The sequence below is a fragment of the Pteropus medius genome, unplaced genomic scaffold (assembly GCF_902729225.1).
Source record: "Pteropus medius unplaced genomic scaffold, Ma_sr-lr_union100, whole genome shotgun sequence".
Classification (NCBI taxonomy): Eukaryota; Metazoa; Chordata; class Mammalia; order Chiroptera; family Pteropodidae; genus Pteropus; species Pteropus medius.
Genome location: NW_024344241.1, coordinates 4,981,765 through 4,999,489, shown reverse-complemented (window position 1 = coordinate 4,999,489; position 17,725 = coordinate 4,981,765). Strand labels below are relative to the sequence as shown.

Sequence of the window (17,725 nt, the reverse complement as noted above, 5' to 3'; positions counted from 1 at the left end):
CCTTTGAGAATTTGAATCTTTGAATCCCCCCTTTTCTGTCATTGTTGTCTCACTTTATCCCTATGTATGCTGAACATTCATTAGTATCTTGCTATAGCAAACCTCTTCTTATTGTTTAAGCATATAATGCCCTGTTCTTACTAAGGGTTGTACTTCTCTGCTTCTATTTGCCTGCTAGTTGCCTTACTCCTAGTTATATGTTTTTGTTTTGTTTTGTCATTTTGTTTTAGGTGAGCTGACCCCTTTCAGTATTTCCTGTAATACAGGCCTCAGTGGAGAATTCCCTCAATTTTTGCATGTCTGGAAAAGTCTTTATTTCTCCTTCATATCTATAGGAGAGCTTTGCTGGATACATTATTCTTGGCTGCTAGTTCCTTTCATTTAATAGTTCGAATACTTGATTCTATTCCTTTCTGGCTTGTAAGGTTTGTGCTGAGAAGTCTGATGATAATCTAATGGGTTTTCCTTTATTGGTTACCTTCTTCTTTTCCCTGGCTGCCCTGAGAATTCTTTCTTTGTCATTGATTTTTGATAAGTTTAATACAATGTGTCTTGGAGAAGACCTTTTGGGGTTGAGATAATTGGATGTTCTATTGACTTCTTGAATTTCAAGCTCCAGCTCATTTCATAGATTTGGGAAATTCTCATCAACTCTTTGTCTTAAAATGCTTTGTTATCTGTGCTCCTTTTCCTCTCCTTCGAGAATGCCCATTATTCTTATGTTTCCTCTCCTGATGATATCAGCTAGTTCTTGTATTTCTCTTTCATTATTTTTCATTCTTCGATTTCTCTCTTCTTCTTTCTGATTTATTTCTGGATTTCTGTCTTCGATATCACTGATCCTTTCCTCCATTTGGTTGACTCTATTCCCAAGCTTGCTATTTCATTTTTCATCTCTTTGTGTGTGCTCTTCATCTCCAGAAGTTCTATTCGGTTCTTTTTGAGGGTTTCATTCTCCTTGCTAAAGAACTCATTGTGCTCATCTAGTTGTTTTTTCAATTCCTGAAATTGTTGAAATGAATTGTTTTGGATCTCACTGACTTTTTTCAGGAGTACAATCCTGAATTCTCTGTTATTTAAGTCGCTTATATCTATGTCTTTAAGCTTATTTTCTGGAGATTTTTCTCTTTCTCTCTGAGCTGCCTTGTCACCTTGGTTGTTTGTGGTGTTTAATGGACTATTTCTCCACCTAGGCATTAATGGAAGTGTATTCTGCTTTTTTCCCAGAAAGATTTATTATATAAAGGTCTCTCTCTAGCCTGATGCAAAGAAGGTGTTTTTCTTTGGTTTCCATTAGGTCGCATCTAAGCCTCTTGGATCCCTGCTTAATGTAAATTCTTAATAATACCTTTTTTTTCTTATAGATATTTAATCACGCTCACTACCCTCAGTCTCAGTCCCTGTCAGTATTAGCAACAGTTCAGTAGCGTTTGCTCAGATTCCCCTGGGGCTCCGTGGTGTTCGGTCTCAGAGGGTTTGGAGGGAGAGGCCCTCTGGGTTTGGAGTTAGGGGCTGGGCTGCGTCTCTGCCTTGGTTTTGCAACCTCAGCTGGTAGAAATCATCTGTTGTTTTTTTGCTGGCCTACTTCTCTGCTTTCTGCCCTGATGTCTGGGCCCTGCCACCGGCTGCTTGGAACTCAACTCTCCCAGGCAGGCATGTTCAGGAAACTCACCACACCTTTTCCCTTCCCCCTCCTCCTTCAGGGAGCTCCAGTGGCTGCCAGAGGCAGCTTTTTTGTTTCTCCCAGTCCACCACCTGACACCTGGGGTTCTGACCTGTGGTAGCTTTATGCACAGAACACAAGATGCACCTGCCTCTAGATGTGCTGGTGTGCATTTTGGGTGTTTTTTGTTGAGTTTTAGATGTTCAGCTTATTGTTGTTTCAAGGGAAGAGATCTGGAGACGTCTTTCACTCCGCCATGTTTCTGATGTCACTTCTGGTTAATTCTTAGATGTTGTCAGAAATGTGAATGAGACCCAACATAGGGAAAGACTTAACTATTTTGATTTAAATTAGGTTTTTGGAGTTCTAGTTTATAGGGAAATTACTTGAAAAGGGGTTTGAGGAAAGCTTTTGTGGCCATGGAGTTGGCCTCAGCAGTGTCTGGTAGCAAAACTAGAAGCTAGAGAAGCAGTGAAGCTGATTGAGTAGTCAAGATATAGAAAAGTTACTGTGAAAATCAAGCAAATTGAGAGAATAGTGCAGAGGCAGGGCTAAGGAAAGGGGTTAACTGGATGAAATGTGGAGAGTAGCAGTAATGCATTGAATGCATCTGTCCCTTCTTGTTTTGAAGAGAGGAGAAAGTGTGACTCCCAGAGGCCTGTGACCCTGCAGATATCTAGACATAGAGTCAGGACATTGACCCAGGGTGCTATTCTCCCCTCGAACCACCCAGGGTGGAAGTGAGTCAGAGAGGAGGGACCTTGATGACACTATTAAGAAAGCAGAAAGCATGCAGATCAGGTCCATGAGCACTTGAATATCAGGTGTGTTAATTTAGCAGATGTATCCCAAGTGTCAGATGCTGTGCTGAAGTCTAGGCACAGAGCTGCCCTCCTCAGGGTAGTTAGCTCTTTTACAGCCCAGTATAATGAGCACCCAGATCGTTCATCATGGAAATACTGAGTCCAGATTGAAGCCATCAAGGAAGCCCCATCTGTGACTTCACAGTTCAAGTTTTCTGACAAGATGGGCATTGCATGCCCTGATGCTCAGTGGTCTAAAGCAGTATTCTCAAACTTCTCTACTGAAACCCACAGTAAGAGTGCATTTTGTCTGGTGGTCCTGGGTGCTAGTATGTGGTGGTCTCTAGTTTCTCCTAGTCTGTTCTGTTTTAAATAAATAAGGATTGGTATCCATGAAGTTGATTTTGTATCTCAGAACTTGAAAAAGCACTGTTGTGTAGAATAAGGAGAACACAAGATGCACCTGCCTCTAGACAAAGAACCTCAGAGTTGATGATCAAATTAGGTGTAGGGTAGCTATACTGAAATAACAAGAAGAAAAAGACCTAATCTAGACAAATCATGGAAAGCAATTGTTAGAGCCACTGAAACAGGAAGATGAACTTACTAGGGCACCTTGGAGCGCAAAGACATAATGCTTGGTCTCTGCTGTTGTTGGAGAATCTTTCTTAAGCTTCAAGAAGCCTTGGGGGCCTTTGTTTTGGAAGCCCACTCTTCCTGATTCCTTACCTGTATAGTTTGGGGTGGGGGCAGCAGTGTCCAGGCACTCTACAGTGGGATTTGGATGGAGCCTCTGCTTAACATTAGGAAGTTCTCTTAGAAGAATTTGGCTGATGAAAAACAAAGCTCTCTCTGAATGTGGGGCTTGATTGTAACATTTCCATCCTTATTCCCCATTGAGCAGTTGCTAGCTGGTTTATGTATTTCCTCTTGAAGCAAATCCTTAGTTAGATGGTTTTATTTTTAGGGCCAGTTCTAAAACGTGGCTATGAATAAATTCTTTGTTCAATCAGGTAAAAAGAATGACTCTGATACTAAGTCATGGAAAAGAAACAGACAGTTCTGCTGTAATACAACATATACATGCCTAAAAATCATCGCACTATGCAAAATTATGCACGAAAAACCACAGGGCTTATGAGGGAAATGGGGTAAGAGCCCAACACTCAAAAACTTTGTCATTGGTACATTTAAAAATAAGATAGAACCCTAATAAAAATGGTAGCACAAGGTGACATGTTCGATGTCTAAGAAAAACAAATACTACAATAAATGTGGCACTTTATCTTTAAAAAGGCCTGCGGTTTGCTAGAGGAAGCATGTGTCAGGAGGAGTACAGCTCTTGGGTTGTTGTGAAATATGCTGGGAAGTGGAATCTGAAATCACATGGAAGTCTGTACACTTGGTGTCGATGGGGTAGCTCTTAGAGGTGTGGGTTTTGTGTATTTTTGCCTAGCTAGATCCCCCCGAGTGTGGTTGTCACCAGCTTTTCTCCAAACAAAGTCAGGTATAATAAACACAGGTGAAATTTGCAGTGGGCTCACATTATTCCTAAAATATCAGTGCTTTTGAAGCAAAACATAATAGCAGCACTGACAATAATATATTGTTGTCTTATATAGCCTTAAACCCTATGGACAGGGAACTGTAATTTAAGGAGTTGGAGCAGAGACTTTTATAATTGTTTATAAGAGATTCATTTAACATGTTTGGGGAAAAGGGATACTGTTTAAAGCCTTCCTTTATAAAACTTTTCTATTAATGAATTCTGTTTTCAGATTATATAATCTGAATAAAATAGGCTTTTGTATAAATAGGATTCGATTCAGTAGGTGTGGATAACAATATTTTGAAATGTTAAACTATAAAGGAGGGTTAATAGTTCTGTAGGTACCATAGTACTTGCTATATAGACTGAAGAATATCCAGAATGGTTATTTAGGCGATGAACATCTAAGATGGTTAAAAACCAGTTTCAAACTTTTCTTGAGGTTGAGACCCATACTACCTCGAGAACTTATTAAATTTACCAACTTTCGATTAAACAACCCTAAACTGAAATGCACTCAGAGAAATACCAGTAAATCTTTACCTATTTAAAAATAATATCCCACAATTTTTGCCTGGATTTTGGACTCTACAGTCTGTTTTCAAGTGATTTTTACCTTAATTATGTCAATAGTATATTGTAAAAATTTACAAAATACCAAGAATTTGTCACCCATATCTTTATCACTAAGGAAGAGAGCCATTAACATTTTTACATATTTACATCCCTAATCAACTGTCATGTAAACACCATTGATTACATATACCTTTTGTTATCTTTCATTTCCATTTCTTTCATGTATAATTTTGGGGGGTAACAAAAGAAGACAACTTTGGGAATCAGATCTGCACTACCCACCTTTCAGGTGTACTGTATGGATTTATGTATGTTAAGATTACTTATGTAAGATTATATATGTTCAGAGCTTGACATATGGAACATGTAATGTAAATGATAGCTGCTACAATAGACTTATTGACCATATATATTTTTTAATCTTTATAAACATGATAATGGCTGCTAATATGTGTGAGATGGATGTACACCATAAGTCGTTTAACCATTTCTTTATTATTAAATGTAGGGCTCTTTACAGTTTTTTCATTTTAAAAGTAAAGATATTTGAATACCTTTTATATGTGAAAACATGTCCTCATACGATTTCCTTTTCCTTGTGTTAGAATTCTGAAAGTGGAATTACAAGGGCAGAGGTTGATTTATACATCTTTAACAATTACTCTCTAGAAGTATACCACTTTGTGTGTGCTCTTCACTAGCCCTGAGTTAATTGCCATATTGATAAAGTTTTCCTAATCTAAAGATAAAGAGGATTGTTTCATTTTTACTTGTGAGATCAATTTTTCCTATTTTGGTGTTTTTATTTCATCATATGAATTTTCCTGTGCACATCCTTTGTGTGTTTGTCTCTGTGTTTTATTCTGGTATATAGCATTGACTAAATACTTAGACTTTTGTTTTTAAGAAAATTAACTACCCAGTTTTCATTACCACTTATTGAATGAATGGTTCATATCAACTTGTTTTGATTTGTAATGTGTTTTTGTCATAGTAGGAGCATTCTTAGGCTAATTCTATTTGGTCATTTTCTCTTTACTTGATGTAACTCTTAATATAGCTATATAATATAACTAGCAAGGTATTTTCCACTCATTCTTTTCAAATAATTTTTAGCTTGTCTTCAACTGAATCTTAACCACTGAGATTGTGATTGGAAGTCTATTAGAATTAAAATTGAGGAAGGTAGATAGCTTTACAGTATTTGGTATTAATAAAATAGGGTTGTGATGCCATGAATAATAAGTAAAATTGGTGTGTGGATTTGTTTTGTGTCATCTATGTCAAGTTCTGACAGAGTTAAATTATCTTCACAAATGAATTCGGTAAATTTTCTTCTTTCCTTGATGTTCTGACACTGTTAACTTCCATAGTCACCTGCTCCTTACCTTGCTTAGCCCCAAAGTGGTTTTTAGAGGTAATTCGTTCAGAACTTTGCTTTTATCTTTCCTCGGTAATTTTTCTTCTCTGCTATGTCAGAGATCAGTCTTAAAAAATCATATTTTTCCAAAAAGTTGTCAATTTCTGGAAGATGTTATAATGTATTTGCTTGGTATATACAAAGTGGTTTTTATGCATTTTTGTTAGGTTGATGTGAAAGCTGGGGAGAGGTTTTTTTTGTGATTAGGCCAGTCAGTTACTACTTTCTACTCTTAATTAAACTTGATATGCAGTCTCTGGAGGTTCATTTTTACCCTTATATTTACCAATTCTGGTGTTCTTTATTCTTTGTATATATCCAGGCTTCATTTTTGAAATTTTACCTGAAGAACTCTCTTTTTAGCATATAGAACAGGTCTGCTGGCTACAAATTCTCTCAGCTTTTGTCTGGAAAAGTTTCACTTCTTTGTTTTTAAAAGATATTATTGCCACTATATACTGTCTACGTCGAATTTTTCTTATTCACGCACTTTAAAGATGCCATTTTTTTTTTCTTCTGCTGTGTATACTTTCGAAGATAAATATACCATTCTTCTGTTGTTGTATCTGCTATGTCTTTATTTTCTTTTTCTGCTTTGAAGATTTTCTATTTATCACTAGCTTTCAGCAGATTGTGATGTACCTTGGTTTTCTTTGTTTATCCTGATTGATATTTGTTAAGCTTCTTGGGTATGGAGGCTTCTCTTTTTCATCAGATACAAAAAACTTTAACCATTATTTCTACAGGTATTTTTTTACGCAAAAACATACACCTTTTCTCAGATTCAAATTGCACTTATGCTAGACTGCGTGATATTAACCCACAGAGCACTTGGGCTTTGTTCATTGTTTTTTTCTTTTTTCTCTCTTGCTTCATTGTGGATAGAGTCTATAGATATATGTCTTCTGTTTCTCTGATCTTTTCTCTGATCCAATCTGTTAAACATATCCAATTGAATTTTTATTTCTAATTTTCCATTTCCTCATGTTCGCGGTGTTCTTTAAATCCTTGAGCAGGTTGAAGTTATTTATAACAGTTTTGGAAACGTCCTTTTCTATTAATTCCATCATTTCTCATTTTCAGATCTCTATTAACTGATTTAATCTCGATCATGGGTCCTATTTTCCTACTTTGCATGTCTGGTAATTTTTGTTTGCTAAACGTTGTGACTTTTACATTTTGGGGTGCTGGATTTTGTTATATGCTTTTCAAAGTGTTAGGTTTGCTCTGGCAGCCAGTCATCACTTGCATATTGGTTTGATCCTTTTAAGGCTTATTTTTAAGGTTGGTTGGTACAATTGTAGAGTATCCTTTATTCTAGAGCTAGATTAGTTTCACTAATCTCCACTAATCTAGTGCCTGTTCTAGAGTCTCTATCCAATGCCCTAGGTATTCAGTGAAGTTTCTTCACTCTGGCTGATGAGGGCTCCTAGGCTTTGTAACTGTAGCAGTTACTCAATTTATAGGTAATTGTTTTCTGCCAGATATTAGGGATTTCACCCTATCCATACCGAGATTGGTGTTCAGCTCAGGAGGATCGCTGGGCAGTTCTGGAACTTTGCATGTAGCTCCCTCTTCAGTACCCTGCCCCACAAATTATAGCTTCCTGAGGCTTATTTTCAGTTTTCTAGTTCTCACTGGCAAGTGGAGAGATCCATATACTGTTTCTCCCTTGTAGTTGGAACCAGGAGGCACAGTTCTTTTTTAGAGAGACATGCTTATGAAGCAGTCAGTTTTAATGTGTTAACAATACATGTTTGAGGGTATCATTTTTGTTCTCACGCATGTTAGAAGGAACCCATTTATTAGGAGAAACTAAAATATATTTTTTTCTAGCAACTGTCAATTCACCAAGACATCTTTTGCTTGTTTTTTCATTGGCGCTGTTGGTGTCATGAGTCACACTAAATTCTCACACAGTTTACATTATGGGGGATATATTTTCCTGAAGCTCAGTGTTTACTTTTTAGTTTAGTCATTAGCAGTTGATTCTGCTCTAAAGTGCAGCACTTACTGTCCCCGGATTAGCATGAGATAATCAGCTGTGTGACATTCAGAAGGCCAGTTACCCTCTCATCTCTAAGCTGAGGGAGCTGGCCTAAAGTGTCTGTAAGGTCCCTTCCATTAATTTGTTTAGCAAATAAGGAGTTTTCTAAGCACTGGAGATATGTTAGTGAATGAGACAGACAGGGACCCTGCTCTCATGGAACTGTGGGGAGTACAGTGACTATATACTATAGATAAAAGTCAAATGAGAAAGAACAAACAGGGACAATGTGAAATGGTGATTGAGAGGGCCCCACATTAGATGGGGTAGTCCAAGAAGGCTTGTCTGAGGAGGTGACATTTGACCTGCCATTTAGATGAGTAGAAGAAACCAGCCATTTGACACTCTAGGGCAAGGACATTCTAGGCAGAAGGAAGAGCAAGTGCAAAGGCCTTGAGGTGAGCACAAACCTAGATGGTGGAAAAATGCTGTGGCTGGATTGTCATGAGTGAGGGGCCTAAGGACATAAATAATAGAGGTAGTATATGGGGGGTCAGGACCTAGCTCAGTGTTGGCAGTCTTTGATTCTGAGCCTCAATCCTGCTGTGAACACTTCTCTAAGTAGGCCACAGTTAGATGTTACATGGCCCCACAAGTGGATAATAGAGGGTCCCCAGAATTATATTGGGGTGGGTGTGGCAAGATCACAGGGTCAGAAATCAGCAGGGACCATATAGACACCATTGAGCGAATACAGTTTTAATAGGGGGATAAAGGCCAGATTCAACAGTCCTGGTCAGCGTGAGCCAACATGAATCCATTTCTAAATTTGCAGAACCATGGATAGTTCCATAGGACCTAGTGCCTCAAAGAAAATGTTGGGCTTCTTCTGACTCACATATAAAGGCTACATCGACCCCATAGCCTAGAAATCCTACCTGCATGGAAGGAAGTCACCAGGAAAACTTCTTGGAGAGTTAAGGAATGTGTGGCTTTTAAATAGGAAAAGAAATGACACTGTGAGAAGCAAGAACAGTCGGGATATAAGGGGCTGATCCAAAGCCAGTAGGGCTTTGTCCTGGGGGAAGGCAGCTATGTAGGCTCAACACCTCTTCCCTATGCTGCTGGGATCATTCTTCTGCTTAGATATACAGTACCAATTAAAAATTCAGTTCAGCATTAGTAACTCTTAAAGACCTCAAAACAGCTCTCACTTGTTATTAGCACACTGGCATGTGTAGTCTATAAGAACCCCCACTTCTCAAGAAGGCTAGAGCCTCCAGCCTGTCTCCATTTGTAAAACATCACCTTCACTCCCAAGTTGTGTGGCCTTCCAGTTTGTGTCTGCATGGAGTTATTCCTGATTTAATCCCTTTCCAGCAGGTAAACTTTTTTTTTTATGTCTTTAACTCTGTAGTCTGGCTTTTACTCTCAGCACTCTGGTGAAACAACTTGCCCAAGTTTATTAATGACTTCTGATCTCTTCTCCCATTACCATTTCTCCATTCTCCTCCACCTCTCTAAGGTATATGCCACTATTGACACGTCCCCATTGCCATGGCATTCTCTCCTTTTTGGGGGGAAGCCTGCTGTTGCCTTCCTGCTTCTCTGCTACCTCTTGGCCATGCCTTTCCCTAGCACTCCACAGCAGGCTTATTGCTCACTTTTCCCTTTGGAGTTCCTACTCCCAGTCAGTCATCGTTTCTGGACACCAGTTCCTAAGTATTTATCTCCAACTTCTCATGCTCCCACTTCTGAGTTCAGTAGCCTCTTCACCTTAATAATAACCTTGGATAAAATCAAATTTTTTTCCTTCGGCTATATCAGACTCCCCTGTGTCCTAGGCACCTAGACTCAATGGTTCAGAAACATCTGTTACCATTTCTCTATACTCAAGAAATTATCTGGTAACATCGACTCTAGCTCCAAATTGGAGTGTGTTGAAGAATGATGGACAGAGGAAAAAGTGAGGACAGCAAGTATAGACAAAGTTAGGCTGATTAGTGAGAATAGAGGGCAGTGCTGAGAAGACGAGCAAATTATTGGGGATATCTGAGAGTAAAAGAGTTTGGAGAATGTTTTTAAACACAGTTGGGGAAACGATCTGATAGAAGAGAGGTTGGAGGTTGAAGGTTAAAAGAAAGAAAATTCTTAGTAGCTTCTTCAGAAGGATTCAGCATCATGCTGTCTTACTGGTAACAGTTTATCACATGTTCTTTCAGTTAGGCATACTCCAGGTTACAAATCCTTTAAAAACTTACTGTATAGATTTGCAAGCATTGGAATGACAGAGGCCAAGGTTATACATTGCAACATTGTTTGTAATATCAAAAAAATGTTAAATATTAATGTTTATTGCAAAATAAACATTCTTATTCTGGAAATTCCATTCAGTAGACTACTGTGCAGCCTTAGAAAAGAAATAGGAAACTATGAATAGACAACAGTTTCTAGGGTATCATAAAATGCATAAAAGGCAAGATATGACAAAACACTATGTCTGTTGTACTACCATTTATATTTTTTAAAGAGGGGGTGGAGAAGAATTATTTATATTCTTATTTGCTTGTATATACTGTAAACCAAAATTCCCAAAGAGGTGCAGAAATGATTCTTTATTCAAGTGAAACAGATTGCAAACCAGGAAAATGCAGCCTCCAGCGGAAACTGAAAATGTGCTCCATTGATACAAAGGGGAGGTTGCCTTTTATTGAGAAGTTCCCACCCAGGCTCCCAATTGGTCCAGTTTTATGTAAATGAGGTTTCCAAATTTGTACAATTCTGATTGGTCATTATAGAGCAGTTCTGATTGGTCAGTATACATGTAAATAAAGATACAGTTGTCTAGTTCTGATTGGATGGGGCAGTCTCAGTCCTAGGTAGAAAGGCAAAACCAGGGTTTCCCTACAGTGGTTGACTCAGACAGCCTAAGCAAGTGGGAAGCCAAGAAGAATGCAGTCTGAGGTTCTTCCCAATCGATACACAGAGTACATGAGGAGCCCTTGTCAGTAAATGGCCACTAGACTCTTAATATTTATAAAATTTGGACCCTCAGTTGGAGAGTTCATCTCAGCAGATAAATTCCTTCTCAGAGTTCACATCAAATGAATCTTTTTGTGGTCCACACTGCATAAAATACTCTGGTAGGATACCTGGAAACCAGACATAGTGGCTAACTGGAGGGTAGGGAGTCCTGGGCAGATGGGAAATAGGGGCGGTGGGAGGTCCTTCACCATATATTCTTAGGTTCTTGAACCATGTACATGTATTATTTTCTCTTCCAAATTTTCAAAAAGTTAAATTTATTTTTTTTAAACCTTCCAAAGTATTTCTACTAATTGAACAAAAGTCAGATTGTTTTACATAGGAGATTGTTTGACCTCTCTAAATGTCCATTCATGAGTCTTCTTTGGTGGCTTTGGCTTATTTTCTTTCTCTTTGAAGGAAATGTTTCTAACTCATAGTTTATCATGTTCTTCCCCTCAGAGAACTTGAGCCATTGCTAATTTTACTAGTAAAGCTTGATCTGATTTTCTTACATTTCTTTCCCTTTCTTCCCCTACCCAAAGGCTGTGTAGTGTATACTCATTTCCAGGTTAGATAATGTATAGACAATTCATATAAATTAAGAGGAGAACATATACCTAATACTTGAATTCTTACCCTGACATTTCTTGGTAATCCTATGAAAGTATTAAATAAAATTCTTGACTTTATTATAATAATAAGTATTAAATTCAGAAGACTGTATCTGTAAGACATATTGAAAAACAGCAATGAGATTGATATTGAGCCTGACACAGGAGAGAAAATTAGTAGAAAATTGGAGGGAAAATTCTTTATGGCATGAAAGAGAACTGCCTTTAGCTACTTAAAAGGCATTTGAAAATGTAGTAGAACTAGGACCAGTGGACAGACTTCAAAAGTAGTCATATCCCAGGGCATCAGAAGAAAGAACTCCTGAGTATCTCATGCCCCACTAGGGGGTGGTGGTCTGCAGTGGTGGCCACAGCACTACTCAGTAGGGTAGACCATCAGAAACGGATAGTTGCATTGTGTGTCTACAAGTCAGTCTTGCATTCAGAAAAGAAAATGGCAGATAACCTTGGCTCTAATAATAAGATATTTTCTTGAATCAATTCCTTTTTTCTTTCACCTTCTCAAGGCTGAAATAGATACTGTTCATGAGACCCCATCTCTTAATTCCTTCCATTCTTCAAAAGTCTCAAATTTTGTAGCTTCTTTTCAGTAAGTGCCTTTCCATCTTTATTTTTTAGGCAAGATAAGCAAGAGGGTAATATACTTCTCAGACTTTGATGGAAAACAAATGCTTTTAAAAGTAGACTTTCCATAGGTTCTGATGTTTAACATTCTTGCATTAAGTAAGATATTAAGTCCTGAGTTTGTAATGAGCATTTTTACCTAATTCAAAGACCCTGGGGAGTGAATTGGTAGCAGGACATCACAGACCACTGTGATTTCAAACTCTTGGCAGGTACATCTCCGTTTATGGATGCGTTAACAGCCAATGGAACAACCAACATACAGACATCTGTTACAGGAGTGACAGCTGGGAAAAGGAAATTTATTGATGAGAGAAGAGACCAGCCTTTTGACAAGCGATTGCGTTTCAGTGTGAGGCAAACAGAAAGTGCCTACAGATACAGAGATATTGTCGTCAGGAAGCAGGATGGCTTCACCCACATCTTGTTATCAACAAAATCATCAGAGAATAACTCACTAAATCCAGAGGTGAGAGATGTTCCTTGGGCTGATTTGTGCATCCTATTTCTCTAAGCCCTTGTTTTCCAGACCTGCTCTGCCATAATGGCACTCTTTGTGCTTTTTCTAAATCTCCTTCTTGGCCATTTCACAATAACTGCCAGGAGATAGGAAGCAGAAGTGAAGTGTGGTAGTCTTGCTCCTTATTACACTTATTACTGCAGTGAAGTTGGGACAGTATATGTGTGTCACATGTCCATCTTCATTCTCAAGAGTGTGGGCTGTGACAGGAACCAGAGTTCTGAATGGAGGGGGTGTGGTAATTATCCCTCTGTCTTCTTTCACCTCCAAGTTAGGAGCTCTTAATCTAGGAGCATGGGGGCGCCTCAAGGAGCTTCCCGTCTCCCTGAAGTCTCATATATAAATGAAATGTGTGTTCACATGTTTTCTTTAGCTTTCATCAGATTCTCAAAGTGTTCTTTGTTCAGACGAGATTAAAATCCCCGAGGTCCCAGCCCCTTCAGAACATTTTACCATTATTCCGAGTTAGTCTTCAGCATTGTAGTAGAATTTACAGCTATAGTGATTTCAACACATATTCATTCATTGCTGATAATAATACCTGGTAAAGTTAGCTTTCAAGGATCAAGGAAGATTAGTGCTTGCAAAGATCCAAAAACTAATTCTGTGAAGTATCTAAAATCAAACCTGTATCTAAATTTGAACCTGCACTGTACCTTACTTAAAATTTTAAGTTTTCCACTTGTGAGCAACTAGGTCAAGTTTTTTGTCCAGACAAGGAAACCAAACTACATCAAGTTTGTATGTCTGGCCAGGGTCCCATGACAAACCACTTCAGGGCTTGTCCCCAGTATATTTATAGACTGCAGAGCCCCTTCATTGGTTATTTGTAAATGCATCATAGAGATCATTTCAAATGATTTTGTGCCCTTCTAAAATGACTCCATGCTCATGTGCTTGTACCTAATGCATTTATGCACCAAACTATTGGGGTTTCTGTCTCAAGTGTGGCAGGCTGGTGTTAAACAAACAAACAAACAGGGAACTGGTCTAATTTCTTTCAACTGGTTGAATGTGCCACCTGCTGTCCAAAGTGTAGAAATACCAAGTGGATATAATATGTAACTTGCCATATCTACTGAGAGCCACAATAATTAGAATATTAAGATAACTTAGAGTCACCAGTGTTTCTAATTGTACTTTATATAATCTGTTCCCAGCATTCCCAATCTCTGGCTACAGAAATAAGAAATTTATGAGTTATTTTAAGTTATGGTAAATACAGGGAATATCAGGTTATAAATGTACTTTCTGTTGATCTAGATTATTCCATAATTAAATGTTTTTAGAATTCTGTATTAAAACTACTCTTCGCCACTTTAACTTTTGATGACTTTTCAGGTAATGAAAGAAGTCCAAAGTGCCCTGAGCACAGCTGCTGCTGACGACAGCAAGCTCGTACTGCTCAGTGCAGTGGGCAGTGTCTTCTGCTGTGGTCTTGACTTTATTTATTTTATACGGCGTTTAACAGATGACAGAAAAAGAGAAAGCACTAAAATGGCAGAAGCTATCAGGTATGCATAAATGGTATTTTTAAAACGTTGGTTTGAGTGTTTTGCTTTTAGTGTACCAGTACCTGATAGAACAGGCTTAAACAAGTCTTGTGAATGAAATGTACATCTCTTTCTACTGAGAGAGACAGTAGCAAAATTAATTAAATCATCTGTCTTTTCTGTAGGCCTAGCGTATAAATTACTCCTTGCCTTGAGCAAATAACTAATTTCAAGGCTGGCTCAAACCCAATGAATGCTCAGGGAAGGTTTAATGAATAGAATATACAAAAGCATATAGCCAGAGTTTCCATTATTTGTAGTATGAGTGTGTTCTGTCTTCACCCTTTAAATAAAGATACATTCTCTTTCACATAATAACTTACTATTTGCTTGACTCTAAAATATATTGACTAGGCTTTATGATGAGCCAGTTTCATAACATCACATGAAAAGGTTTTTTTTAGTACAGTCAGTACACATTTTTGTTCAAGTTCATCCTGAGTTTCAACTACATATAAAACTAGATAATGTAGAGTAAAAAGTGGAAGTTCTCTTTCTTTCACTGCCCCCAATCCACTGTTCATTTATTTGTCTTCTCCAACCTTTTTCTTAAACATTTTCAAATATGTATTTCATACACACACAAGTAATAAAGCTTTATTTTAGCTCTGTTAAATAAATGAACAATTAAATTTATTAAATAAATAAACAATTAAATTTATTAAATAAATAAACAATTAGATTCTATTGTTTTGCAGCTTGCTTTTTTCATTTAACATATGACCCTAGATATTTCTATTTCTTCTGTTTTTGGATTTTTCTACCACTATATAACAGTGCAAAAAGCTTTTCTAGAACCATATAATTCTGCTATAAGCATGTCCAGGTAAATATTTTGTTTATATACCTCACTTCTCATGCTAATTATTATATATGTATAATTTAAAGTAATTTAATTTTTATTGGTTAATTTTATTTATTTAAAGTGATTGAAACCCAGCCACCAACCAAAAAGACCATCTTACTTCCCTACCCACCTCCCTAAAATGGCATATCCCTAAGTGTAATTTACAGTAGGATGAAAACTTACAGGCTCACAGACTTGCAAAATGACAGTAAAGTGATTTGAATCTTCTCCAAAACCCCCCAGGTATTGGAGAGTTGAAGTTGAGCCTCTTTTGATAATTATTGGGCTCCAAGTGGCTGAGACCCTAAACGCTAACCCTCAGCACTAACAAAGCCCTAAGCCCAGGGCTTTCTGGTCCCCTAAATAGTTCTAGAGGTGCACATCAGTATTGATGGAGGTGTTTTTTTCTGTTTTGATGGGTGTGGAGACAGGTAGGACATCTCTTTCTGATGGATCTCCCAAGATGATTCTGATGGACACTGTCCTGAACATCGCATCACAAGAGTCCTGGAACCCCATACACCTTGGACATTGCTTTGGCCTTTTATAACATCTTAAGTAATTTTCACAGTTAATATGTTTCCTAATACTGTATATGCATGCATACAGGCTGTTATCTCTTCCTTAATCTTTTTGAACATTGCCATTTTTTTGATTTTTCAAAAACAGTCCAAAGTTTTATAAACTGATTTTAAGTATTATTTCTGGTCTCCTAAATAACATCAAACTTGTATACTAGATGGGACCATCTTGTTATTCAGTATGAAATTAAACTTCTTGACCATGCACATAATTCCTTGACCAATTGTCAGTACCTCTAAGACAACTTGCAGATAGTCCTAATTATATTAACCTCTTTCATCTTTTCAGGATGAATTACGTGAATTAATTTTCATTTTTCTAGTGCAAAATCTTATGCCTCCTGTAGTGACTGTATGTTTTCTCTAAGATCACACAGACTTTATACATGATATTGTGATTTGGGGACATCTGCTGTAATGAAATAGAATTTGTCAGCCAGTCCCTTCTAAGTTCTGGTTCACTTCACCTATAGACATTTCCCTAAGCTCCACTTCTAAATTGTTTTGGTGCCTCAGCCCTAGTCCCAAGCCCATGTCATCAGTGTTGAATTTTCCTTAACAATGGCTGGGGCTCGTATTGTTGGGATTAGAGAAAGCAGAGGAATGATTGATCAAGAGAGATCTCATTTGTTGAACTTCTAGGTAACTTCCAATGTTTATTTTCACCAGCTACTCACTCCCATTTCTTCTCCTAACCCTCCCACTCCCATGTCACTCCCTCACTCCCTCAATACTAAAAGTTGAATTAGTATTCTAGAAAAAAGCCAAATCCTGCTTTAGGGAAACTAAATGTTCTTCTTTAAATGAAGATGGTTCTTCTTTAAATGAAGATGTTTTTGTCGATGTAATGTACTCAGGCAGGTTCCAAAAAATAATTAGTTACACTAGATTACTTAACCTTTACTTTCGCTCATTTGCATTTAAATTTTATATGTATAAGATTGGCTTATACACATAACACTATTACTTACATATTTTTTTTGTTTCTGTGGTATCTCGATTCCTTAAAACTTGGGTACAAAGAATGTCATTGTAGCAAGTTTCCAAAAGAAAAGTAGGAAATAAGATTAGATTTAAACATTTCATTTGTCAGGTATCTATTTCAGCTAATTCTGTTATCAGAATTGTTGGTGATAACCAGTTTGCAAATAAATTGTAATAAAAAATATTCACAGTGATAAAATGATTATGAATCAGTTTATAATGTTATACTTTTGAAGTCTCTGGAAACTAGGAACCTCCTCTCCCCAGGAGGGAACCATCTTCTGCCACCATAGAGTAAGATAAGGGACGGATCTGGAGAGAGAACAGGGCCAATAAGTAAACATGCCCCTGAAGACAGACTTCTTCCCCATTCAGTCCTATTCCATATATTCAAAATGAAAAGAGCTCAGCTTAGACATGGCAGTGAACTAGCTATCAGTACCCAGATCCGGGTTGCCACATTTTCCCCAAGCAATTCTTAGACTCTTGCCCTTAGGTGGTTTAACTTTTTGGTGATGTCTGTGAAGTAGTAAATGTTCAAAACAGTGGATAGAATTTTGATTTTGATTTTGATTTTGTTTAAATATAAGTCTGTTAAAACTTCTTTTGTGGCAAATATAATCTCTTCTCTGCCTACTTGGCACAACCCTTTGACTCAATTTGTAGATAATTCAAAAGACATTGAAATTTAAATTCAGTAGGTTGCATTGAGCATATTTGAACATTCAGGCGTTTTGATTTTGTTTTAAAATACACTTACTTTAAGTCCAGCAAAAGCAGTGGGCAGGTCCTCCTTGAATGCCAGGCTCCTGACGGCTTTGTCCCCAGGCCTGAAGACGGCTTCCACCTCCCCACCTCTGGTAGCTGTGTGGCTTGAAGTGCAGCACACCTGACTAAGCATTTGTGGCTCTGGGAAGTTTTTACCAAACAGAAAAGCATTTCTATGAAGTTTTGTCTTT

General features: G+C 37.7%; 1 protein-coding gene across 3 annotated transcripts in view; it reads left to right on the top strand.

The window, feature by feature from the left end:
- Nucleotides 1-17,725, top strand: part of CDYL (chromodomain Y like) — a 163,894-nt gene that overhangs the window by 130,711 nt on the left and 15,458 nt on the right. For all 3 annotated transcript variants that reach the window (XM_039869422.1, XM_039869421.1, XM_039869420.1), the window contains 2 exons: nucleotides 12,494-12,750; nucleotides 14,143-14,315. In XM_039869422.1, the coding sequence (XP_039725356.1) occupies nucleotides 12,508-12,750; nucleotides 14,143-14,315 (416 nt within the window). In that variant the 5' untranslated portion in view covers nucleotides 12,494-12,507. The remainder of the gene's footprint in view (nucleotides 1-12,493; nucleotides 12,751-14,142; nucleotides 14,316-17,725) is intronic.